Raw genomic sequence first — 25,618 nt, forward strand, 5'->3', positions numbered from 1 at the left:
CTAACGCTGTGAGAGCAGGACATGAGGTGTGGAGAGCGCCAGTGCGGAGACCACTTAGGAGCCTCTAGCACTGGGCCAGATGAGAGATGCTGTGGTGACCAGTTTGGAACATATTTTGAAGGTGGGACTTACAGTGTTTAATGATGGGTTGTTACGTGGGGCGCCAGAAAGGGAAGCATCACGGGTGGCTCCAAGGCTTTGGCTGCAGCAGGAGGTGAATGCTGATGCCAGTTACAGCCGTGGAGTACTGACAGAGACGTGGAGCTGGGTCTAGAAAGCTTCGCCAGACCCAAGCAGGTCACTGTTTGGAAAGTTAACAGTTAACCGTTTAGTGGACTACATCAAATCCTTTAAGCTAGTGGGGAAAGTAACTGTGTTAATGGTGAAATAATACCCATTATTTACAAGTAATCAGTAAGTGAAATATAACCTTCCTGACAGGACTGTGGTTAGATTAAGCTTATAAACTGAAATTAACTTACCTTTAGTTGCATATCTAATTTATGGTGTGAGCTGATAGGACCTTGGTAGAACATGAAGGAATAACTGGGGGGTGCTGGTGTGGGTTCAGACGTTCCTTTTTTTGTGTTTTGTTCAACAAACCTCTATTAAATGGCTGGTGTTTGCCCAGGCACTACAATGGATACAAGGTGAATTAAAGTTACCCCTAAGTGAGGTATGCAAGCATGTAATGAAATCATGGTAGTCTAATGTGGTGAGTACTTAAGTAGCCAAAATGTAAGTTCTGAAAAAGAAGCAAAGTCACTGCTTGGGCAGATGAGGAGTGGACATTTGAGCTGGTTCCAGGGGAACAGTTCGCCAAAGAGAGAATGGGAAAGAAATCCATTCCAGACAATGCCATCTGTTCCCTGAGGGCACGGTATATAGCTGCAAGGGTACTCTTATTAGTATATGAGTTTGAACCATGCAATTAAAATGTTGGGGCCACAGGAAGCAGGAAATAATAAAGGGTTGCTAGTTCTCATTCCAGGTGACCTGGACTGAGGGAAGACAAATCAGGACAGTTTGGGAAATAATCTCTAATACATTCTGGTAAACAGTTGCTATTGGTATCCATTGCCAAAAGGTTGGCAGGTTAAAAAAAAAAGGACAGCACAGATTCTAAAATTTAACTTGTCCTACTTCTGTTCCTCTGTAGGTTGGCACAGGTCTGGGGCCTACACTGGAGTTTTATGCACTTGTATCTCAGGAACTACAGAGAGCTGACTTGGGTCTCTGGAGAGGGGAAGAAGTAACTCTTAGCAATCCAAAAGGTAATACTATCTGTGACTAAGTCAATTTGTCATTCAGTTCAGGTAAAGGGTCCTTACAATTCATTATATATATTTAACTTATAGTAGAGGGCCTGGCTTTCTGACCTAATTTCTTTTCACCTTTGTTTTCTCATTTATCAAATAAGGGAGGCCCTTCCAGCTCTAGAGGACTTCATTCTGTGATCTGCTAACTGATTTTGAGAATACTGAATTTCTTAAATGTTCTTAATTACCGGTTCTGTCTTGTTTTGGGAAATAGCATCTAAAGTTTGGTGATTTCCTCATTTTATAGGAAGCCAAGAAGGGACCAAGTATATTCAAAACCTCCAAGGCCTGTTTGCGCTTCCCTTTGGTAGGACAGCTAAGCCAGCTCATATCGCAAAAGTTAAGATGAAGTTTCGCTTCTTAGGAAAATTAATGGCCAAGGCTATCATGGATTTCAGATTGGTAAGTACAGAATTACCTTTTTTTCTACAATTTTTTGTACCTGTGTTCTGTGACGGTACCTTAATCCCCTGCATTTAATGCTATATTTTAAAACACTGCTTCACAAACCTTAATGTGCATATGAATTGCTTGGAGAATTTATTTAAAAAGCCAATTTTGATTCAGCAGTTCATGGGTCAGACCCAGGTTTCCACATTTTCTTACCAGCATTCAGGTGATACCCAAGTGCCAGTCTGTGGACCATTCCTTTAGTAGCAAGGGTTCAGAGAATCAGGCAACATTAAGGGTGGTTTTAATTATATATATATTTAAGTGTTTGAATTAGATTTTTAATTCAGTAGGAAAAGCATGAGCATGTGGCTAAACTGCAGTAAATTTCCATTAACGTTCAGGAGTGAAAATAACCCAAGAAATTAGTATTCACAGAGAGGTTTGAACATTTCTGGACTTTTCTTCATTTTTTTCTTCTCATATTTTCTGAGACACTTTGTCAATATGTGTAAGACGTTTTCATCTGATGTCAGATTCACAAGCTTACAATTTAACTGTTGTTGAAAGGATGTGCTGTTAATCAGTTATTTTTGAAGTTCCGTTTTTTCATTTTAGTTATAACTAATTGGTCTTTTACATTCTTCCTTCCGAATATGCAATAATACAGACTGAAGTGGAATTAAGTTCACTTGGTCCAAAATTGAGTAAGACTCCTCTAAACATCTCTTGGTGTTGAGGTCCTTATGGAGAATGTATGTCCATCATTGAAAACTTCTTTTTTAGGGCCAGTGTTTCAATAGGAATCTTCAGTATTCTTTTTTTTTTTTTTTTTAACAGTATCGGCCCCAAATTGAGTTTAAATGGGGACAGTTTCACGTACTGAGAGAAACAGTTATTTAAATATGTTTTTTTCCCCTGGGGATTACTTGACCTTTTAAAATGACCTCTTGAAGTGTCACTTAAAGAATTAAGGCAGTGCTAGAAGCTTGGTGTGACTGTTGGCGATATTTGCACCTTCTCTTTCAGGTGGACCTTCCCCTGGGCTTACCTTTTTATAAATGGATGCTACGGCAGGAAACTTCGCTGACGTCACATGATTTGTTTGACATTGACCCAGTTGTAGCCAGATCAGTGTATCACCTAGAAGACATTGTCAGACAGAAGAAAAGACTTGAACAAGATAAATCCCAGGTAGGCCTAGAAAATGAGACAGTCAAGTGGATCAGTTTCTTCTTGTAGAAAGATGAGTTCTTTGTTAAGTGATTTGTATTTGGTCCAGTTATTATTTTATATTGGAAGAGTTTAATTTTTTATTATAATAACTGAAGCATATGATTTTACAGTTGGTAAGATGACCTTTAATAACAGCAGGTGTTGAACAGACAGCTTGACCAGCAAATAAAATACACCCCTAACTAAAACCAATAGGGCTCTTGTTTATTACATTTTAGATGGACATTATGTATATGGGCAGATACTCTATCATACTGAGTTCTTTTAGTAAGCATTTGAATCAATAAGGCTATTCACAGGACAGATTGATTTTCCAGAAAGATGGCTTAATTTAGGAACAGTTCATCTGTTTCTAGAGAGATCTCAGGAAGATATTTTTAAAGGTCATGGTAGGTATCACTGTTTCTTGGTAAAATCTGTTAAGGTTTCTCTGTTAGATCTCATGGGTAATCTTGATCTTTAAATTATTAATGTATATTCTTTATACATTAACAAAATTAAATCATTTGAGAATAACAGTGGTTCTGTGTCTGACATTGGAAGAAGACAAAGTTGTATTTTTTAAAAAGTGGCATAGAGTCAGACATCTTGTATGGGGGCAGGTAACATGGACCAGTGTTAAATCAACTCCCATTTTATAAATTATGTAAAATAAGAATAGAAATTTAAGATTCTATAGCTAGAAAAAGTGTCACATCTCTTAATAAGACAGAGAGGAGCTTATAGTAGATGGGGTTTTTAGAATACTTTTTGTCGGGGAAGAAGGTGATTTGTAAGAAAATTTTATCTCCCATATTAATTGGTAATTATTAATGGTAATTTTTGGGTAAATGTTTATTAAGAGAAATTGGTGTTTAAAGAAGCCAGGTCCCTCTTTTCCATATAAAATCTGTTGTCTTGGGATTTTTAGCAAGGTTTATGCTTACCAACTTGAAGGTTTAAATTTTAAACTACTATCATCTTATTTAAGATCATCTCTTAGGAAAATAATGCGAACACCACCACAAACAGCCCCGCCCGCTCCAGATACAGTACAGCTCACGGTGCTCTTCCACAAGCCTTACATGTATTCATTCATTTAATCTGCTGTGAGATTTAGATATTCCTGTTACCCCTACTTTACACATGAGAAACCCAAGGCAGATGGTTGAGTAACCTGCCCTAGGTCATGTACCTAGAACACTGGAGAGCTGGAACTGAAACCCAGGCTGTCTGCTCTGGAGCCCCAACTCTGGCAGCTTTTGCAAGCTCTCTTACTTACCCTTGTCTCCAGTGCAGTATACTGCCACAGTTCTCTTCCTCAAATCTTTTGAGATTTGTTCTTCTAATCTTTATTATTCCTGATGTTACCAATTTAAAAATATAAAATCCATAGCACAGAAACCACACTCCAGAAACTTGCAACTGGAATATGAGGACTGGTGGTATTCTCAGGCACCTCCCCTCGTTACTTACACAGCATTCAGACGGAACAGGTTGTCCTGGCTGAGTTTCCACTGGGCAGTTTAAATTCTTGAAAGGCACATGGAAAATGGGCTAAAACTTAGCTTTCAATTTAACGTGTAAGGTCTAGAGAAACAAACAGCTAATTCCTTTTAAACATCTCAAGGACATATTGTATATTCTAGATTCCTATCAATGATAGCATTTTGGAGAGCTTTCTAGTTAAAGAACGTTAAAATGGAGAGTTTAAGTCCTTTTGCTGAAGAATATTTCAAATGTAAAATGAAAAGTCTTTCTTTGTGTGTCATCCAATGATGTACCCGAAACTGAGAGAGACCTAAACATGTATTTTTGCAGAGGAGTAAAAATTCTCAACAATGTATTTTACCTTAACCCTAACCCTCCTCTGTGTTTTGAATTATCTGTAATCCTATGCAGCTTTCACTTTCCTCTTTAAAAAATGATGGTTAACCAGAACTTCGTAGCCTTTTTTTTATTTAAATGATTTTCTGCACTTTGACTGTTTAGCCTTTAGGAATTTCATACTCGGAGGCATCTTTAATTTGGAAAGTCATTTATCTTCTTTCTCCTATACTGGATACCTTCATTTTCAGATAGAATTTGCAGTTTTGTATGTTGGTCTTTGATTCAGAAATTATATTTTATATAAGCCTTTCATGATCTTAAACATTTTAAAAAGTGAATAATACAAACTTTTTAACATTTGTCTTCAGAGTAGGAGTTGACTTTTCTTAGGGATTTGCTAGAACCTTTTTTCATCACACTGTTGCTGTATGAATACAAATTTGTTAATGCTGGGCCCACAGTAAATCGAATGAAGAATCTCTGGGTATTCTTTAGACTTGAGCTTGCAGAGAAAAAAAGTTAATTATTTATACTAGATAGTGCATTATTTGTATTTACAATTTCCTAACTGCACTGTATTACTCAGTATTTGCTATATACATGTATTGGATTCATTAAGATTAGCCCAGAATTTATGAAAAGTTTGTCTGGCTCTATAGTGCCTACCCTCTTAAATTGACCACTGTGCAAATTATTATGGCCTTTCTGTGAAATCTGATTGAATATGGTCAAATTGAGTAGCGGACATCTTATTGTGGAGGAGCACTCAGGCAATCTTGTTTTCTCATAGAAAAATAATTGGATTTTGAAGTGTTTAAGATTATTTCCTTTGTGATCTCAATGACTTATTTTTGTGTAGATTATGACAAATAAAGAAAAAAAAATAAGCTAAGAGCTAAGGGAACACATAAAATTTATTAGCATATCTTTTATTTCATAAACACAAACATAACTGACTGAATTACTGGGCTTGACCCCCCGCCCCCTTTTTTTTAGACCAAAGAGAGTCTACAGTATGCATTAGAAACCCTGACTATGAATGGCTGTTCAGTTGAAGATCTAGGATTGGATTTCACTCTGCCAGGGTTTCCCAACATCGAACTGAAGAAAGGAGGAAAGGATATACCGGTCACCATCCACAATTTGGAGGAGTATCTAAGAGTATGTACTCGCAGCGCCCCCTGGGGCGATGGCCAGCTGTGGCCATGCGGGGCTGGGCCCGGGGGGACTGCTTTGAGGGGGAGGGAAGGGAGGGTCCAGTGAAGCACAGGTGCGTGTCCAGTAGCTGCTGCACAGCCTGGTGTGAGACCTTTGACGCCCAGGATCACTGCACGAAGTCCACTTCTCCTGACCTTCGCTTCTGTTTGCTCTTGCGAGAACATGTCAGATATCTCGCACCTTCTATAACCTTGAACTCTCTCTCTTCAAGCTTGAATACTATCTAATAACATCTCATTTCCTTAGTTTGAAGAAATCAGTGAAAAGCAGCCATCCCTTGTGTTGTCACTAAACTGCATTTCTACCTTTCTGTCAAGCCACCTAACTTGACCTAATAGCCTTTAATGCTGTCCACGCGTGCGCGCGCACACATTTATGGGTTTGGTGAGGCCTTTCATGATCCTTGACCATATTTGTTAAGTTAAGGAAAACAATTTTGTACTGAATACAAATTATGTTTTAGATTACAACCTATGTAAGTCTTTATTATCACTACTTTTGGAAAAGTTTCTTTTGGTTTATTCCTGACATTGAATGGAAAGAGCATTGGGTTCCAGACAAAATACCACCTATATACCTCCTAGACCTGACTTTTCCACTAACTTACTGTGTATTTTAGATAGAACCTCTGAAAAATTTCAGCTCCAGTTTCTTCATCAGTTTGAGAGAAGAAGATAGCAGAGGACCTCTATTATTTAGTATGCCTAACAGTTCTGTGGTTCCTAAGTAATTCCTTTAACAGTCAGTAGGGCTGTGTTCTCATACTGCCTACTTTGAGAAAACTAATCTTTCAGCTTACTAGTAAATGATGAGTTAACTCCAAACTAGGTTCTCTGAAAATATTTGTAATAATGCTTGTGTTTTTCTATCAACAAAACGCTATTGTTTTCATTTTTATCTGAGTAGGTCCTCTATTTCTGAACCCGAAGGGTTAGCCAAAGTCATTGATGACTAGGAGATGTTGGACCAATAACAGATGCTTTCTGTGACCCTTCAGTTTCATGTGACTGCACTCCAGAGTTTACCTTTTTCTAAGTGGAGGCACATACTGCAGGAGGATTGGGCTCTAAGAACTTAACAGGATTTAGAACTAAAAATTGCACATTAAAAATTAAAAACACTTAACAGTTGGTAATTGTGACTCTTGAAACATTATCTTTAATTCTCAATAACCTTTTATCCTCTTCGGAAGTTTCATCTGCTTCTCATCTGGTAAGGTAAAGTATAACTCATAGGGATTTTATGTACTGATAAATGAATTTTAAAACACACTAAATATACTAATTTATAACACACATGGCATTTTTTACATTTTCTTATTGGCCAGACCCTGAATTAGAAGTTGATCTGACTTGTCTTTTACTTACGTAATTTACTGGGAGATATTTGAAAGACTTCATTTTTTTTTTGTGTAAGTGATCAAGAAGGATGTTTCACTGTAGTTTGCCAAATATTAAATAGGAAAGAAATTTGAAATCTTATCGCAGGTTTTAAAAGAGTTTTCTTTTTGCAGCTGGTTATATTCTGGGCACTAAATGAAGGCGTTTCCAGGCAGTTTGATTCATTCAGAGATGGATTTGAATCAGTCTTCCCACTCAGTCACCTTCAGTACTTCTATCCGGAAGAAGTGAGTAGCTTGTGTGTAAAAGAAATGGTCACCTCTAGTTCTGTACCTATAATTATCTTAGTGGGGTCTCTCTGTGCTATTTAGTCAAAGACCCCATTGTTGCAAACAAAAAGGTAGGTGGTTGGGTGTGGTGGTGGGGTGGATGTTTGGGAAAGGTAAGATCATTTCCTGAGTGAGGAAGAATATTAAATATAATGTATTAAGTATAATGTATAACATATATAAATAAGTATTAAATACAGTATAAATAATAGAGCGTGGGATTCATGTGTGATTGAGTAAGCATAGCATTCTGTTTTTCTTTTTGTTTCGGTTTTTTTTTTTTTTTTGGCTGTGTTGGGTCTTCATTGCTGCACACAGGTTTTCTCTAGTTGCAGCGAGCGGGGGCTACTCTTCATTGTGGGTTGCGGGCTTCTCATTGCAGTGGCTTCTCTTGTTGCGGAGCGCGGGCTTCAGTAGTTGTGTCATGCAGGCTCAGTAGTTGTGGCTCACAGGCTCTAGAGCACAGGCTCAGTAGTGGTGGCGCACGGGCTTAGTTGCTCCGCGGCATGTGGGATCTTCCCAGACCAGGGCTCGAACCCATGTCCCCTGCATTGGCGGGCGGATTCTTAACCACTGCGCCACCAGGGAAGTCCCAAGCGTAGCATTCTTGTCAGCTGACCCTCGATGCTGCTTGGTGGAGAGTGGGACTTGGGTTTCTGTACACCTGTGGCTGGCGGGGAGAGCCATGGATCCATAGTAATGAAAGTGACACTGGGGAGGTTACTTGTTGTTTTTAAACTAAACTTTCTGGATTCGCTGAGATGTTGATTGTTTCATGAGCGAGGTTAGTCCTTGAAGTTTTAAGGAGATGTTGCAAATTATCTAGTTGCCAAATCCAGAGAACACTTGTGAGAAAGGAGTTAATGAGTGTATGTGCATAATTTTTTTCCAGCCATCTTTACTTAAAGTGCAACAAGAATCTCAGAAAACTACTCACTGACAGTGAGATGTCACAGAAAGGGTCTGGAAGGTGTTTGGTTTCCCCAGGTTGGAAACCTTTTTGTTTCTTTTTTGAGTACTAGCTTTAGACTACACCTTTATTACCGGCTGAATCTGGAAATCTTTAAATGACTTAGCGTTTTCATCTCAATTATCATTTTTATGTCCACTTTGATTTGCTACTTATTAAAACATGTGGTGTACCTGGCACTTTTAGGCACTAAGTGTCACCTGGAATTGAAAACAGCAAGTGTTCCTTTTGGAATTGGATCCTGGTCCCCAGTACTTAGCTGTGTGACCTTACCCAGGTTGTCCTATCTGAGCTGACTGGCTCATTCATAAGATTGAGATAACCTCTCTCTTACTGAACAAGATACATAAAGTACCTGACAGTGAGTGACACACAGTAGATACCAAATTTCACGTGCTCCAAATGGATTTTCTCAGAGTGTACGAGTCATCCTGCAAATGGGCAGTCTACCAGGTGAGAGATGGTTTAATTGGAAACTCATGTTAGATTTTCCAAGGACACACAGGCATTTTTTGCTTTCTAATATCTGTTCTGTAATGACTAGCTTGGTCCCAGATGACCACATGGCACAGAAGTGCCTTTCTTCGCAAAGTGGGAAAACCTACCCATTTGCTGTGTCTCAGTTCAGCTCTCCTCTCCCACTTCTCTCTCCAGCTCACTGTTCTCTCTCTTGGCTTCCATTATGGTGTGCCCTTGTGTTTCTAAAAGCCAGGATTTATAAAATCTCCCTGGTTAGAAGTAGGTTATCGAGTTACAGCCTCTAAGAAACGAGAAGAATTAGAACTTCAATTAAGGGTTGGTCTCAGGTATGTTTTGTCTTAAATTAAAGGCTCCCTAGAACCTAGTTCATGCAAATGGGCAGGGCACCTGTTCATGTCAGCTGAAGAAGAGCTTGAATCTGTAAATATATTAGAAGAGCGCATTGTATAAAGAGTACCAAGTTGAAGTTTTGGGGCTTCTGTAGACCTTTATATCGGCACGCCACAGAACAGAACATGTGTGCATTTTCAGTCAGTTACACAGCTGTGTCCTTAGTAATCTGTTGCCCGTGTTTAAACACACAGCTGGATCAGCTCCTGTGTGGCAGTAAAGCAGACACTTGGGATGCAAAGACACTGATGGAATGCTGCAGGCCAGATCACGGTTACACTCATGACAGGTGAGTCCTGGGTTCTGCCAGTTTTCAGAAACACACACATGTATATACATTTTAAAATTTGTTTACTTATTAAAGGAGGCTTTCTAATATTTTGGCTTCATTTCTCTCAAGACTGCAACTTTAGGACCGAAAGGGTTTTTTGGGTTTTTTGCCCCAAGTATTTCTGTGAAAATGGGCAGGAGGAGGAAAGGTGGGGAATCCCACTGTGACCCCATTACCCATTTTTACGTATAATAAAGTGGAAATATCTGTACAATCCCAGACAGGTCTTATTTATTACAACAGTAATCATTCCACTTGAATTCCAACTTTAACAACAGAAACATAATTTGAGTGCATTACAATGTGAATTCATATGTAGTCATATTTACATTTGATAGTCTCTAGCTAATTGTGAGAGTCAAAACTGTATTTTAATACGATGAAGTAACTTTGGTATATTTATTTCTGTTGTAGTCGGGCTGTGAAGTTCTTGTTTGAGATTCTCAGTAGTTTTGATAATGAGCAGCAGAGGTTATTTCTCCAGTTTGTGACAGGTAGCCCAAGATTGCCTGTTGGAGGTGGGTACAGCTGTTGATTTATTGTAGCTCTGAGTGAGTGTATGTGTGTGTGTGCAGGGGGGTGGGGGGGAGAGAACGCACGCAAAACTTCAGTGCCAACAGCAGGATATTCTTTATTTGACCTTGAGTGCCTCTTAGTTATTTCAATATCATAATGTTTCTAAGTTTTCAATTTGTTCTGCAGTGTGTTAAGGGATATCACTGGCAGGACAATTCATAGGGATTGACTTAAACACACTGAAGTAGGACTACTAATGTACATGTAATGCTGCTTCTCTACATAAAATTCAAATTCTCAGACATATGTACATTATAAACCCTTAGATGGCTTAGATGAAAAGACATTCTAAAGTCTGTTTTTTTCAGAAATGAATCCTAATATGAGTTGAATTGGCACTCTTTTAAAAGCATAAGGGAAGCATAAAGAACTGTTTGCCTCCGTGTTATACGGTGACTTTCAATGGTAAATAAAGCACGTACCAGGTTCCGTACCCTCGATATATCTTGAATGGGTAGAGTTCATTGCCCAGCAGGAGAGAGTACCTCAGTGTGTGGCAGTGCTGTGCAGCAGAGCAGTGTAGTGTGTTTCTGATGGGGACAGATAAGGAAGGGTACGTATGCTTGTGCTTCCAGACCCATTCTCCTCACGCATGAGAGACGGGTTTCCCTGAGCTAGCTGGCGGGCGTCTCGTAAACTTGCCAAGTTCCTCTGTCCTCCTTTCTTCCCTCTTCATCAGGCTTCCGGAGCTTGAATCCACCTTTGACAATTGTCCGGAAGACCTTCGAATCAACAGAGAACCCAGATGACTTCCTGCCCTCCGTAATGACCTGTGTGAACTATCTTAAGTTGCCGGACTATTCGAGCATCGAGATAATGCGAGAAAAGCTGTTGATGGCAGCGAGGGAAGGGCAGCAGTCATTCCATCTTTCCTGATCACAACGAGAAACGCAGTGTCTGCCTGTTACAGCAAAAGAGAAAAATCATGATTTCTTTTCTAAATGTATCACCTGAGTCAAGGAAACATGTTACGCCTTCTTGTTGTAGGAAAACGGCTTGCAGATTATAAAAGAGACACTTGGTTCCTATTCATTAATGGCCCCATGGACTTAAAGTGATCAGGCCCTAAAACGTTGTTGTGATGAGGTTTCTTTAGCAAGTTCTTGTTTAAATTATCATTTATTTGACGAGTGAAGTTTTTAACTTGCTTTGCTGTGTGAAATTTAAAAAAGGGATGTTTTTCCAGGCTGAAACAATAAATGTCGCTGTGCAGTTTAATTCTGGGCTGTGTGTATCCATCTAGCTAAGTCTGCAGTTTTGTTTCCTCCAAAGACAACTCTTGTACATAAGTACAGCAATTAAAGCTCCCGTGTATTTGACAAATACAGTTTAGTAGGTGAGCTCTGTGTGCTTCTCACTTCCCTTGAGATTCCCCGCCCTGACCCGTGTACTGTCTGTGCCGCTCACACAGGTTTTTTTGTATACAAAACCCACAGTTGGTACATCTTCGTCAGCCATGGGCTTTCGTTGTTCCATGTTCTCTCTCAAATTAAGATATAATTTAAAATTCATGGAATTGAAAAACGTTGTCAATATAATTCAGCCTTTGTAACTAGGTAGCCTTTTCTTACAGCTTAGTTTTAACATAGTTGTAGGGTATCACTGGCCTTGTACCAGGGACGCACTAGGACTGTTTACATGGTGATTCCGGCAACCGCCGCCTCTGGAATGGAGGCAGGGAGAGCTCATTCGTTTCTTTTGTGTAGGTTAAAAAGTCTGCAGCTTGGGCTGGCCAGTATTTATTATTCTGTGGCCAGAGCATTTTGAATTGATGTATACGGTTTTAAGCAAAGTTAGCAGTTTTCATTCCCTGTTGGAGTAAAAAAAAAGTTTTTCTCCCTTGTTCTCATTTTAAGTTTCTGTTCACTGTCTTCTTTGGTTATTCCGCTCTCCTCTTCCCCTCCTCCCCGTGCTCACGTGGGACAGACAGCTCAGCCTTTGTCTCCACACACATCAAAGCACCTGTAAGCAATGCTCTGTCCAGTTGTTTTATGTGCTGATTTCTCAAACCTGCAATAATTCATCAGGTTCATGTTTCTACCTGAAAATAAAGTTTGCTTCACCTTTTTGTTTATAGTTCTGTGCCGTATGCATAACTTTTAGTTGTAGAGATGTATCTCAATGCAGGCAGATCATCACAGCTCATGGCTGATTTCGCTATTCAAAGAATTTAGAATAGCAACTGAAGAACGTAAAATGTAGAAAGAGAATGAGAGGAGACTCCTTCCTTCATTCCTAAGGTTCAAAATTAAGCCTGTTGCATAAATTTGAGAGAATTTCCATAATTCATCTTTCTGAAAAAGAGATGAGCTAATTTTTTTATTGGACTTTGAGAAATCAATTTTCTTTTGTTCTAAAGTCTTATTTAATTGATGTCAAAACCCCTTTGTCCCCTATTTCACCACTTAAAAGAAACTCCGTGGCTTGTTTTATTTACATTACTTTGTCGTTTCCACTTAAATGGCCTTATACGAGCATCCCCTCATCTCAGTGCACCTGGGCAGTGACCCCCCCCCCCCCCCCCGCCCTTAGGTGGGACAGAGCTGTGAGAGGAACTCGGAGCGTGTCTCCCTGGTCCTTGCAGAGGCTCTGGAGAGTGAGCTGCTTCCCTTTGACATCGTAGGAGGGACTTGTGTTTCTGCAGTTCTAACATTGACACCGTAGGACCTGTGCAGTTTAATCAAGTGAAACTAGTGTTAAAGAATGAACCAATTTGTTTTAAATTGTTCTGATACCTTTTTACAGACTAAGCACAAAAAAGAGTTTTGCGTGAACATAACCTTTTTGTTCCTCATTTTTTAAAGGGTTCTGTTGTTAAAATTTAGACGTATGTATAAACAAAGTAATGCATCATATTCAGATATCTTCTGTATTTAACATTTTATCCGTATCATGGCCCTGGCAGATTTGGCCTCATTGATTTCAGCGTCTAAGGAGTGAGTCCATTGGATGGTTTTGAATTGCACTGTGGAGCTTGATTGTTTCAAAGTCGGTAGTTATCTGTTTAAAAGTTTTCAGTCTTTAGCTTACTCCTTAATTTTGGAACGCTTGGTTAATTAGGGGCAAGAAGACTTCCCATTTGAAAGCAGTCTCTCTTGGCAGAGGCCTTAATGTTACATCATAGGGAAAAATAGACTTCATTTGCTGTTCCTCCAGTTATGCCTTAAATTTATTTGCTGAGTAATCCTGTCAACAAGCACTACTCTCTAAGTATGCTTTACACACGTAGACAGTTTGGGTAGTGGCTAAGATTTTGTTGTCTTTCAGTTTTTGCTGAGGTGGAGTCAGTCAGATGTTAGTCACAGCTAACACCGACTATGGCGTCGTCATTTAGAAAGTTACTGACTTGATCCGCTTTGTTTATGAAAACGTAGTTCTCACTATTTAAGAAGGAAGAGTTGGTTAAATGTATTCCCCTCCTCCCAGCCCCCCCCAAAAAGTGAATGAATTGTAAATGCTAGGCAGTCTCATCAGGAACAGACACGGAGGGAATTCTAGATGCCTTAGCCAAACCCAGCAGAAGAAACCTTTCATGCAGCTTCTCATTGGATACAGACTTTTCTTTCTCTTCCTGTGCTTCAGCTCTGGTTCCCTGTGTTTGTACTGATCGAGAACTGTCTTTCACCTTGGCTTTCTATAAAGAAGATAGTATTCTAAAGTCTGCTTTTCCTGCATTTGGCTATTCTTGCAAGTTTGGTACATAACATGAAAAGGAGAGGTTCAGCTGGCTGGCTGACGTCACTTCCTGCGCTCCTTCAGGGCGTCCTGTGCGTAAAGGCCATAAGGCCGAGGGACAGAAAGCCCCAGCTTCTGCATCCAAGAAGTTAGATTCAACTCTTGATTTTCCGCAGTAAGGATTATCGCCAGCGACTTGTGAGTTTGTTTTTCCTTTAGTTCACCAGGTGTTCAGGCTGTGCTCCCGATTCCTGTCAGTAAATTCAGGAAATGGGAATGTTGCTGATACTGCACGAAAAAATGTGATGAAAAAGGAGACTTGCTGGGGAAAGACATAATTGTGCATTCAGAAACCAAATCCTTCTGGGGGAGGATTCTGGATGCTATTGTTCATTCTTCATTAGCAAAGATGGTCGAGCCTTTAATTCATTTATCTTGGGCTTTGTTTTTTTTGACCCACATTATTTTCCCTATTGTAATGAGAACATTGTTTGAAAATGTCGTACTCTGTATTTCTTACTCTTGAGAAATGCTTTTGTATGGGTCTTAGGTTTGACGCTGCAGTAGTTGGCATACCCAGTAAGGGATAACATAGTGACAAATCACTGAAAATGCTTCTTCCTTTGTTACCTCAAAAGAAAAAAAATTCCAGACAAAATATAGCATTTATATTTATAGAAAATGGAGGATTGGCTGTTTTCCAAGAACTTCAAGTTAATTCTTATGCAAGAAAAAGTTCTTAACTCTAAAGACTTGTTCTGCATAAGTAGACACTCTTTAATAATGGAAGAGGTGATTTTATTTTTACAACAAGCCTACTCATATTACCAAACCTATAACCAATTGCTGATCTCCTGTGTAAAGCATTTTTTTCTCTTATCTGAAACAGTGATTTATATGAACTGTTGGAATAATGGAACCTCAAACTACAGATGTGTATGTAAAATTGCATAAATGCACTGACTTCCTTCTCCCTGAATATATTTTTAATAAACAGCATTATCCTACATGGTCAGTTTTATTAAATTATGCACAACCAGAGGGTTCTTCTGAGAAGTGGTATGCTTGTATGGGTGGCTTTTGGAAAGCTTCCTAGTGTGGTAAGTAACACAGTAATCTTAGCCTTTTTGGGAGGCAGATAGTGGAGAAAGTTATAGGAGCCAGATGTATTCAGAGAGATGACCCGAATACTTGCTTGTTGGTGGAGAGAGATGGGCACTTGCGTTGTAAGCTACTCTGCAGTGGTGAAGTGGGAGCCCTGGGGTGGGGAGATGCTTGCCACTGTGGACAGACAGTAGAGCCTCCCGGTTGGAACCCCTTGAAGGCACTGTTGTTGGCTTTCATGACTGGCTGCTCTGCCCTTGACCAAGGTCTGGACCATCAGCCTATTTCACTGAAACAGAAAAAGAAAAGTCAAATTGATTTAGGAAAGCAAGGGAGGTGAGGGTTTCATTTGCTCGTGTTGTTTTTTAAGAGTGGTGATTGAATTTAGGGGTTTTTTTGTTGTTATTTTTAAGAGAACAAGTGAATGAAATGTATACATAATAAGTACACAGCACAGCACACGTATATACGCACGCATGTGTGCTCTTCTGTATTGGTGTAACTGCCTAAGGGTAAAACCACATTTTTCTCCTGATGAGTCTCGTGGTCCGTGAGACGACTGAGTCACGGGTGCAGGGTGCTGTGCAGTACAAGCCTACCGCCAGCCCGGCCTGCAGGGAAGTCTAAGCACGCAGAGCGTCTGTACCGCTAATTCCAGGGTGGGGCCGCGGAGCACCACAGTTAGGGTTGATGTGATTCTGCAAATTGACATTGGCATGTTGAGTTATACGGAAGTTTTAAATCTCAGCGGCAGTTGTTTCCACTAGAAAAGTGTCCCTTCAGACCCTCTTGAGACCAGTGCTCGGGGGATGGGGCGCATTTCACGACAGTTCTCACAACTTGCATGCTCGCTGAGGCCTGTGCCATTCCTTGTTCTCAGCCAGGTTAGTGACCTCAAGGTTATCTGGTCACTCTCCACGCACCACCGCCCTCCCCCCACCCCCCCCCGCCCCCCGCCTCCTGACTCTGCGTGAGAAGCGCCGGAAGAGTGGCGGTGCTGGTGCCTGAAATGATGCCGTCCTGCCTTTGCGAAGAGCTGCAAGGGAGCAGGGCCCACAGCCCACAAGAGTTTGCCTGGGGACTTCAGGCAACCTTGACGGACACCAGAGGTGTCCGTGCCTCAGATACCCTGTTGTGGCTTCAAGGCCCAGGCACGCAGGATGATTGCCCTCTCCCTGGGAGTTCAGGCTTCAGGAATAGATTTTAACGTCCTCTCTGTGACTAAGATAACATGGAAACATTCATTAGGGACACTATATTAAGAGTTTATTAAGAAAATTGTGCTAAGGAATATGAGGGCAGAAAACACAAGTCGAGATGGCTTAAGGGTCAGGTCCGTGTTTACACTGTTCAATGCTACGTGTGCAGTTGACATGAAAACGTGGTTATTCGAGATGATCGTAGAAAATTAACAGCGATCCGTGGAAAGCCCAATGCACTCCATTTGGCGTGTGCTTCTTAATAAGGGAATCTGGGCCTCTGTTGAGACCCATCCTGTCAGCCCACTCTGTTCCCGCAGTGCGCCCTGACGTCACTTAGTGGGACAGGACTTAACACCTCTTAGAACCGAGGCATCCCGGTAACTCGCCCAGAGCTGCGTGAAGGGCTTTGTGGAAGAGCAAGTGTTGGCACAGGAAGAGGCCTGGATATTCAGGCCTGACCCGGCCCTGGCCCCTCTTCCTGGGTAGTGTCATGACCCCTAACCTCGCTGGCCCTTACCCTCTGCGTTTGTCAAACCAATTCAATCATCTCCAAGGTCACGTTTTAATGGTAATACTCATACAGTCTTGGGTGTGAGTCTTTGCAGTGTCTCCCGGTGTTTGTCCACAAAGGCATCGTAGCGTTTGGGTTGGCACAGTTCTTCCCGTAGAGCTTTTGGCTTCTCTGGCTCCGAATGTCAGCAGCACTCACTCTCTAGTCATTGGGACGACTTGACACGCCCTCTAATGCGTTCCAGCATCCCAAATATCAGGGTGTTACCCACCCCCCCCCCCAGCTGAGAAACAGTGATTATGTGTTGCAGCTTTTGGAAAGCAATCCAAGTTTTATATTCAGCCAATAATTATGGTTAATAACAAATCAAAACATTGCAGCACTTAGGAGCAGGTGCAACTTAGGGATAAGAAGAGGAACGGAAAAATTATTTAGTCAGAAAAAGCCACAATTCTGTCCTCCCCCTCCACACACACACACACACACACACACACACACACAAAACGTGCCTCTCCTTTCCATCAGGAGGAATTCCTCCTTACTGCTCTGACATCCACCTTAGGTGAGAACTTCTACAGTGTTGGGAAAAGGATATCCTCTTGTACCAAATATAACTTTCAGAGAATTTTAAATTCAGAAAATGTCATGACAGTTGTCGCTTTTCCAATTTAAAAACAGTCTTAACTAAATTCATTGAGAAAAGTCCAGTAGTTCTAACCGACGTTAGAGGATGTTAAGTAAAGATTCAAGCCAGTGTTTTCAACCTTCTAGAATTACTTAAAATAAGTTGGTCTCTCAGCATTGCATTATGCGCTAATGGAGTAGGCCAAATAAGCTTCCTTTCCTCCATGGACAGTTTAGCGCTGTCATAGATTCCTTTGCTCCCATTGTTCTGACACGTAACGTTCCAGAGTGATGGAAAGAATACAGAATCCATTTCCTCCCAAAGCACTAAGTGGTGTTTTGACAAACAGAAGTAAGAAGTTGAGATTTTTGTGGTCTTTCTCTCCAACGTACCATTTTCCTTGCCCCGTCTCACAACACCCCTGGGGGTGGGCGGAGGTGAGACAGGGAATCTAATCAATTACTGATCAACCTGACATCACCACAAAGTGGATGAATTAAAAGAAAAAAAAAGTAGGTTTTTTTTAAAAAGTCGTTTTTCCTTTACATGGAGATTTTCATGAGAAGTGCATGGTCAGTGAAGCATACTGCAAATGTTTTAATGTGATGGTTTCAGTCCTCCTGTCTTATCATCTGCAGGAGATGCCTAACTCTAGCCTTATCTCTGGTGCCTGGCATGATGCCCGGCCTCGATGGCATTCAAACAGGCACAGAGGAATGAATGGGGAATTCGTCACCTGTGTTGTTGCCTCTTTGCCAGTCAGATTGTTTGTGGAATCTGTGCTCTTTGACTTCAAGGAGTTTAAGATCCAGGTAGAAAGCAGAATGGAACCAAAACAACTATGTACACGGGTAAGTGTTAAATTATGTGGATTTGTATAAATTCAAAGAAGGAGAACTAGGACCATCAATGGTCAGAATTTTGCTGAGTCAGAAAAACTACCTCTCAACACCACCACCACCACCAGGAGCAGTGTAACAGCCAGGTCTATAACCAGAGATACACCTTATTCTTTGCTGAAATGTGCTGTTGACACAGTCCTATTGTGTTTTTCGCTAAATAGTTGATGTGGGTCGGTAGAAACGAAACAAACAAAATCAGAGTTTGTTCAGGAAGGAAACAGATTTCATGGCCACGTAGGATCACCTAGGAATTATTAAGGAATATTAGTGCTGATCAAAATAGAAAAGCATTGCTATAACAAATGAATGAAAAAAAGACCTTGGTATTCCTATTGCCAGACTGGATATGATACAAGGAGAAACAAAAGTCCATTCTGAAAACAAACGAATTTTTTAAAATCAGTTTGAGGATTACAAGTAGAAAATTGTGATATACTTCTTTCAAACTACAGTTAGTGCAGACAGCCCAGGAGAGAGAGAAAGTCAACAAACTGACTTTTTCCGATTGCCAATACATTTAGAGGGTCCCGTTCTATCAATTGTTTTCTTTTTCTTTTTTTTTTTTTTGACGATAAAAATTTTTTTAACTCAAATCTGCTTTTTGTTTCCATTCAGAGTTTTGTAACTATCGATAAAATACTGTGAAATTGCAATATTAAACCCTTTTCTGATATTTATAAATCTTGTTATGAAGATTTCTTTTTATCTGCCATGGTATTTTAGAAAGATGCCTGGGCTCTAAATTTCGAGAACTGGAGTTCTTTTTTGAATATGACCTCGGATAACTTTCACTGAGTGTTTCCTTACCTGTGAAATCATGGGAGCAGATGAGATTAATATTCCTGCTCTCAAATTCTAAGCTTCTAACACCTGTCATGATCCTTGGACCTTCTTTTCAGATCAACTCAACTGATTTAAGAGAGTACATAGGTCCTCTTCCAGTTAAGTTGAACAAAATAACGTAACTGTCTCCTACATAGGTTGAATTTGCCAAAAGAAAAGTACCGGTCTATTTTGGAAACACTCTGAAGCTGCTTTTGGTCACTTATTAACACCAGGTATTAAACTGGCTGAGGAATTTTTTTTTTAAATTTATTTATTTTATTTTATTTTTGGCTGTGTTGGGTCTTCGTTTCCGTGCGAGGGCTTTCTCTAGTTGTGGCAAGCGGGGGCCACTCTTCATCGTGGTGCGCGGGCCTCTCACTATCGCAGCCTCTCTTGTTGCGGAGCACGGGCTCCAGATGCGCAGGCTCAGTAGTTGTGGCTCACGGGCCTAGTTGCTCCACGGCATGTGGGATCTTCCCAGACCAGGGCTCGAACCCGTGTCCCCTGCATTGGCAGGCAGATTCTCAACCACTGCGCCACCAGGGAAGCCCCAGGAAATATTTTGATTCTATGCTTGGGTCTTTAAAATCCTTCTTAGTGTTTAGTTCTAGTGGATTTTCTGTTGGTTTGTTTAGTTACCATGTGTCAGGTCAGGGAGTGGGGTTGGCTAGGACTGAGATGCTAATAACCAATGCCATTGATTCGATTCTTCTTCAAAACCTAGAGATGTGCAGATTCTCAGATCTGGGAGAGTCGTTAGGAAGGCAAACCAACCTTCTATTTTTAAAAATGACTGAGTTGGGAATTCCCTGGCGGTCCGGTGGTTAGGACTCTGTGCTTTCACTGCCGAGGGCGCAGGTTCAATCCCTGGTCAGGGATCCCGCAAGCTGAGGGGTGCGGCCATAAATAAAATAAATAAATTTTAAAAAATGATTGAGTTGACATACCTTTCTCAAGATCGCATACTTGTTATTTTCCAGATGGGTGACACACTGGAGATTAAGACCCCTCCCACAGGAAGGGGTGTACGGGCTCTCCCAATGCCCAAAGGGACAGGATATCATGCTAAGGTGTTAAACCAAGGTTTTGCCCTCAACCCTCCTTCCATCCCTTCCTTCCCATTTCTTCCCCAGCCACTCAGCATGAGCAAGAGCTTCCTGTGTATGTTGAGTCTTAGGTAGGAAGGCCATGGAGAAAAGAAAGAGTATTTCTGGCTTCCGGGTTTCTAAATAGAACATCCATCATGGATAGCAGTCTTATAATTACAGCTTCTCATTGCAAACACCCCGCCTAAAAAACAGAACACCAGGCTTTTTGGCAGGGGAAGTGTGTGTGTGTGTGTGTGTGTGTGTGTGTGTGCGCGTGCTTATGTCTGTTTTTTATTTTGTTTTATTTTTTGAATACCCAAAGCTGGGCTTTTGCATGTCAGTAGCCAAAGCCTCAGTGATTCAGAGCAAACACTCTATGGGATTGTAAGGATAGTTTTACTGCCACATAACGGGAGATAAAAATTCGAGCCGCTGGGAAGTCAACTAGGGAGACGGAGCAGGAAACGATGAGGAAGAAATTATGGCAGGTCCCTGAGAAGTCACACAGCGCTCACAACCCAGGCTAAGTCCCCAGCGGGGCAGGAGAGAATGGCTAGTGAGTTTTGCTGGATTTGCTGACACAATCACCTTCCTCTAGGGCCTGGTTCTCAGCTTTCCGTGGAAACCACAGAGAAACCTTCCAAATACGCATTTTTTCATTTTGCCAGAACAAAGAAGCAATTTAATAAATTCAGCTTAATTTGGGATTCCACTTGGTAGATGAGTTTGCTTTTCTTGTTTACACACACCAGCGATGGGAGGAATAGAACGGTGGCTGCCGAGACGAGCTTTTGCTTTTAGGTATTACATATCATCCATTGAACACAACCGCTTTCTGTTTTGTAGATTAAGTTTGCCATAAATCTTTTGTTCTGGGGCTTCCCTGGTGGCGCAGTGGTTAAGAATCCGCCTGCCAATGCAGGGGACATGGGTTCAAGCCCTGGTCCGGGAAGATCCCACATGCCGCAGAGCAACTAAGCCCGTGCGCCACCACTACTGAGCCTGCGCTCTAGAGCCTGTGAGCCGCAACTACTGAAGCCTGTGCACCTAGTGCCCGTGCTCCGCAACAGGAGAAGCCGCTGCAATGAGAAGCCTGCGCACCGCAACGAAGAGTAGCCCCGGCTCTCCACAACTAGAGAGAAGCCTGCGCGCAGCAACGAAGACCCAATGCAGCCAAAAATAAGTAAAATTAAATAAATTTATTAAAAAAAGAGAAACAACTTTTGTTCTGTAACTTCTTATTCTTTCCTGCTCCATGGACTTCCAATCAACTTTCTCCCAATTTCTCAAAAAAGAGAAAAAAAAAATCCCACTTCCTTCTCTTCTCTCTGCTAGATACGAGATATGAATGAGAGATGAAGGCATTTTGTTTGTTTGTTTGTGGCTGCAGCATACTTGCAGGGTCTTAGTTCCCCGACCAGGGATTGAACCCGGGCCCTCAGCAGTGAGACCACAGAATCCTAACCACTGGACCGCCAGGGACTTCCCAAAGGCGTTTATTTTAGATTCTAATATACCATGAATCCTGTAGGGAGAAGTTAGAAAAGTGATTGAGGGCCCAGCCTGGTTTTTCTCCCCTTGGGTCAACACTGTTTGAGTTCCAGTTCTATCTGAAAGGAAAGAAAATAATAAGGTAGCTGTTTGTATCTTTCTGTGTGTGTGTGTGTGTGTGTGTGTGTGTGTGTGTATAAAATAAATCAACTCACAGCCACAGAAAACAAAGTAACAGCCTCTTCTACCTGAATAGTACTGAAGTATTACCAAGGTCACCATCAGAGCCGCTAAGGCTTTTCAGCTATTTGACCTAAAAAACTAAAACAAAAACAAAAAACAAAACCTTGGCATTATCTAAGTTTGAAAATGAATACGTTCTCTATTTTTCCTACTAGATTTAAAAAAAAGAAAAAAAGAAAAATGCCCTCACTTAGGGACTTATTGAAAATCGAGAAGAGGGAAATGAAAATGTGTCGAGCTCAAGTAGAAAAAATCGAGGGCAGGGCCCCTTCCTCAACCCCTTTGTTCAGGTCCCTATAGAGCCAGGACAGTAGGTCTCAGGCCTGGTCAGGTCAGCTCCTAACCGTCCACTCATCTGTCAAGTGGACCCAGGCAGCCGCCCAGGCAAGCGAGAGGCTGCTGTGACGTGGGATCCTCCTTCTGTTAAAAGGACATCCAGTGTGTGTCTGCAGGTCGTGAATAGGTGCAGGCGGTGCCCAGAGAGAGAATGACTGCGGATAAACACACCCACATATCACTTCCACTCCCTGGGGGAGGCGCTTAGTATTTTAAAACCGTGTTCGAATATTCAGAGGCATTTCTTTTCTCCGTGTGCCAGTGACAAAACATGCTGTGAATCACTTGTAGCTCAAAAAAAAAGGAGTTACTCTTTTTTTTTTTTTTTTTTTTAAGGGTTTGGTTACCTTTGTAGTTACAGTTTGATGTCATTCGCTGGCTGATGGGGTCATAGCCCCTTTTTGGGTGACGTCAATTTTGAACAGGTGTGTAAGCATTTTTATATAGAATTTCATTTCATCCTGGTTTAGCTGCTCTCTTAAAATATTTCTATGATTGTAGTATGGCAACCGTCTCAGCGTTGGTCCAGTTTCATTGTTAAATGGATGCGGAAGGTGTGTAGAGCGGGCCTCTATCTGGTAACCCTCTGAATCCTATCATTTAGAGCTAGCAAAGTTCTCAGCAATCATCTGGTCCAGCTTTCTCATGTTTCAGATGACAAAAGAAGTCAAGAAGGGTCCAGGGACTTGATCAGGTAGCTGGTAAGTAGCAGAGCCGTAGATGGAGGCTAAGACTCCGGGCCCTGGGCTCTCTTTGTGAGCCCTGGACTCCTGGAAAGCTCAGGATGGGGCATCAGAGTTACCCACCTCCTCCCATTCAACACGAACTCTGTTTCCCAGTGTCCTCAACCGGGATTCTCTTCTTCACCTGTTGACCCCTCCTGCTTCTCAATCCATTCTTCAAAAGCTCTAATTATTAAAAGATTCTTCCAATTTTTGTAATAACTTCTGCTGGAAAAGCATTTTATGTGTTTTTTTTTTGAATTTTATTTTATTTTTTTATACAGCAGGTTCTTATTAGTTATCTATTTTATACGTATTAGTGTATATATGTCAATCCCAATCTCCCAGTTCATCCCCCACCCCGCATTTTATGTCTATTTTCCATATCTGATTTTTTGAATCCCGTGACAAAAACACTTAATAGAAGTCTTTGCTCTTTTAGTTTTATTTCTTTATTATTGGAAAAATGGATGGTTTCTAGAAAATGACTCTTCCTAGGGAGTTTTTCTCTCTGCTCTCCTTCCATTTTCCCTGAATTTATTATCAGTAATTTTACAGAAACCTTTCCTAAGCTACTACTACCCAAGGGAATAGTAAACATTGGTTTCTTACCTAAATGGTTTTGAATTAATGTTAAGACTGAATTCTAACAAAAGGAGGAGGTTGAGTCTGGGTAGAAAAGCTCATCTTGAGAAGGATTTGAATCTACCTCCGTAACTGAAGTAGTGAGACTGTAACTAGGGACTCAGCACTATTCCAACTCAATCTCTTAGTTGTGATACGGCCGTGATCTTATGCTTATGATACCTGACTTCTACTCTAGTTTACCATTGACTTAGTTTAGCTTGCTGCTGATGGAGAAAGCTGTTGATGCATATGGAGATTGAAGATTAATTGTTCTCTAGGCTTCACCCTTGTTCCTTATTCTCCAGGACTAGCTGACCAAAGATTTATGGCTCAGATAATGTTCCAACCTGAAACGAGACCTGACGGCTACTTGGAACCTTGAGATGGAGAGGATCATCTCTGAAAACAGAAGATTGCCCCCTCCCCAGTACATAGCCCCTTCCTCTTTTCCCTCTACCATCTCTGAGCACAACCTGGGGAGTAGGGAGTTGGTTCTTTGGGACATGAGTCCACCTTCTCCCCAGGATTGCTGGCTTCCTCAATAAAGCTATCTTTCCTTTGACCAACACTTGTCTCTCAGTATTGGATTCTTGAGCGATGAGCAGCCGAACCTGAGTTCAGTAACACCTCCTTTCTCCTGGCGATTTTCACTCCGGTCCAATCTTTTGAAATCATTCTAGATAACATCTAATCCCCTTTCCATGAGGTACTCCTTAAAATATTTGATGCACCCTCTCATTTCTTTGGATTTCCCCATCCCAATATTTTTCTTCTCTAAGCTGCACCTCACACATTTCCTTTAATTCCTGGTGACGTCTCACCCTGTCCGTTTGACACAATGCCAGAGTCACTCACTCTCCCTCAAATTCCTGACATCTTGTCATTGTTTGTGTCCCTTCTTCAAATGGTCGTACTGACACTGAAAGAATAGTCCTGTGGTGTCTGCCTGACACCACAGTGAGAGGCTCTCTCGTTACAGACCCTTTACCTCGTCCCCGGAGCCTAAGATCACATTCACTTTCTTGGCCACCACATCACACTGTTAATTAATACTGAACATGTGGTTGACATCACTCCCAGTCTATTTTTTTTCCAGCTTGATGTTTCCATCTGTCCGTGTCCCATTCTAGACCTGGTCCCTGGCGTATTCGAAGTTTACGTGTTTAGAATAATTTTGCAGATAGATGTTTATATTCTCTGTGGCAGACGGTATATTCTCATGGAGGCTGAGCCCTTGAACTCCAGAGGCAGATGTGTGAGGCCAAAGCCCCACTGAGCTGCTTGGTCTCTGTGTAAACTGTGATCTCACCTCTCCCCACCCAAAGGCTGAGGAAGATGATGATGCATGCTTCACAATTACATGAGGTAATTCTGAAAAACATCTGATTAGGGTCTCTCTTGACATCCTTGTAGATAAAATGGAGAAATACAGTTTCCATCAACCCTCTATCTCTTGAGATTAGGATATTTAGCCAGTTACGAATTCATCTAAATATACTAAAAGGCACTTAGGACAGTGTCTAGCTTATAGTAAAAGTGCTCAGCAGACATTAACACTTGTTTTTAGTTAACATTGTGCTCTACCTTTTTTTCCCATTTGTTGAAGTACTTCTCCCTTTACTTCCTCTTCCCCTCTCCTTTCCTTCCCTCTACAATCTCCTCACAATAACCCTGCCTTCCCTGTACACCCTTAGGATGCTAATACTAGAAGTCTGCTGTGTTTTCTTCCATACCTATTTTTTCTCCAAGTCTTTTCACACAGATACTGCTGAGTTTGGGGGCCCAACATGACTTAACGTTTTCTATATTGATATATCTTGTTGGATGTGAATCCAATAATGTATTAAAAATGATGTACCACAAACAAGATTTATTCCAG

General features: G+C 41.2%; 1 protein-coding gene across 22 annotated transcripts in view; it reads left to right on the forward strand.

The window, feature by feature from the left end:
• TRIP12 (thyroid hormone receptor interactor 12) overlaps positions 1 to 12,243 on the forward strand; it is a 144,940-nt gene extending 132,697 nt beyond the window's left edge. For all 22 annotated transcript variants that reach the window (XM_068544280.1, XM_068544276.1, XM_068544274.1 and 19 more), the window contains 8 exons: positions 1,160 to 1,274; positions 1,567 to 1,721; positions 2,739 to 2,903; positions 5,751 to 5,915; positions 7,486 to 7,599; positions 9,676 to 9,770; positions 10,227 to 10,330; positions 11,068 to 12,243. In XM_068544280.1, coding sequence (XP_068400381.1) covers positions 1,160 to 1,274; positions 1,567 to 1,721; positions 2,739 to 2,903; positions 5,751 to 5,915; positions 7,486 to 7,599; positions 9,676 to 9,770; positions 10,227 to 10,330; positions 11,068 to 11,264 — 1,110 coding nt within the window. In that variant the 3' untranslated portion in view covers positions 11,265 to 12,243. The remainder of the gene's footprint in view (positions 1 to 1,159; positions 1,275 to 1,566; positions 1,722 to 2,738; positions 2,904 to 5,750; positions 5,916 to 7,485; positions 7,600 to 9,675; positions 9,771 to 10,226; positions 10,331 to 11,067) is intronic.
• Positions 12,244 to 25,618: the final 13,375 nt, after the last annotated feature.

This window comes from Eschrichtius robustus, chromosome 5 (assembly GCF_028021215.1).
Source record: "Eschrichtius robustus isolate mEscRob2 chromosome 5, mEscRob2.pri, whole genome shotgun sequence".
Classification (NCBI taxonomy): domain Eukaryota; kingdom Metazoa; phylum Chordata; class Mammalia; order Artiodactyla; family Eschrichtiidae; genus Eschrichtius; species Eschrichtius robustus.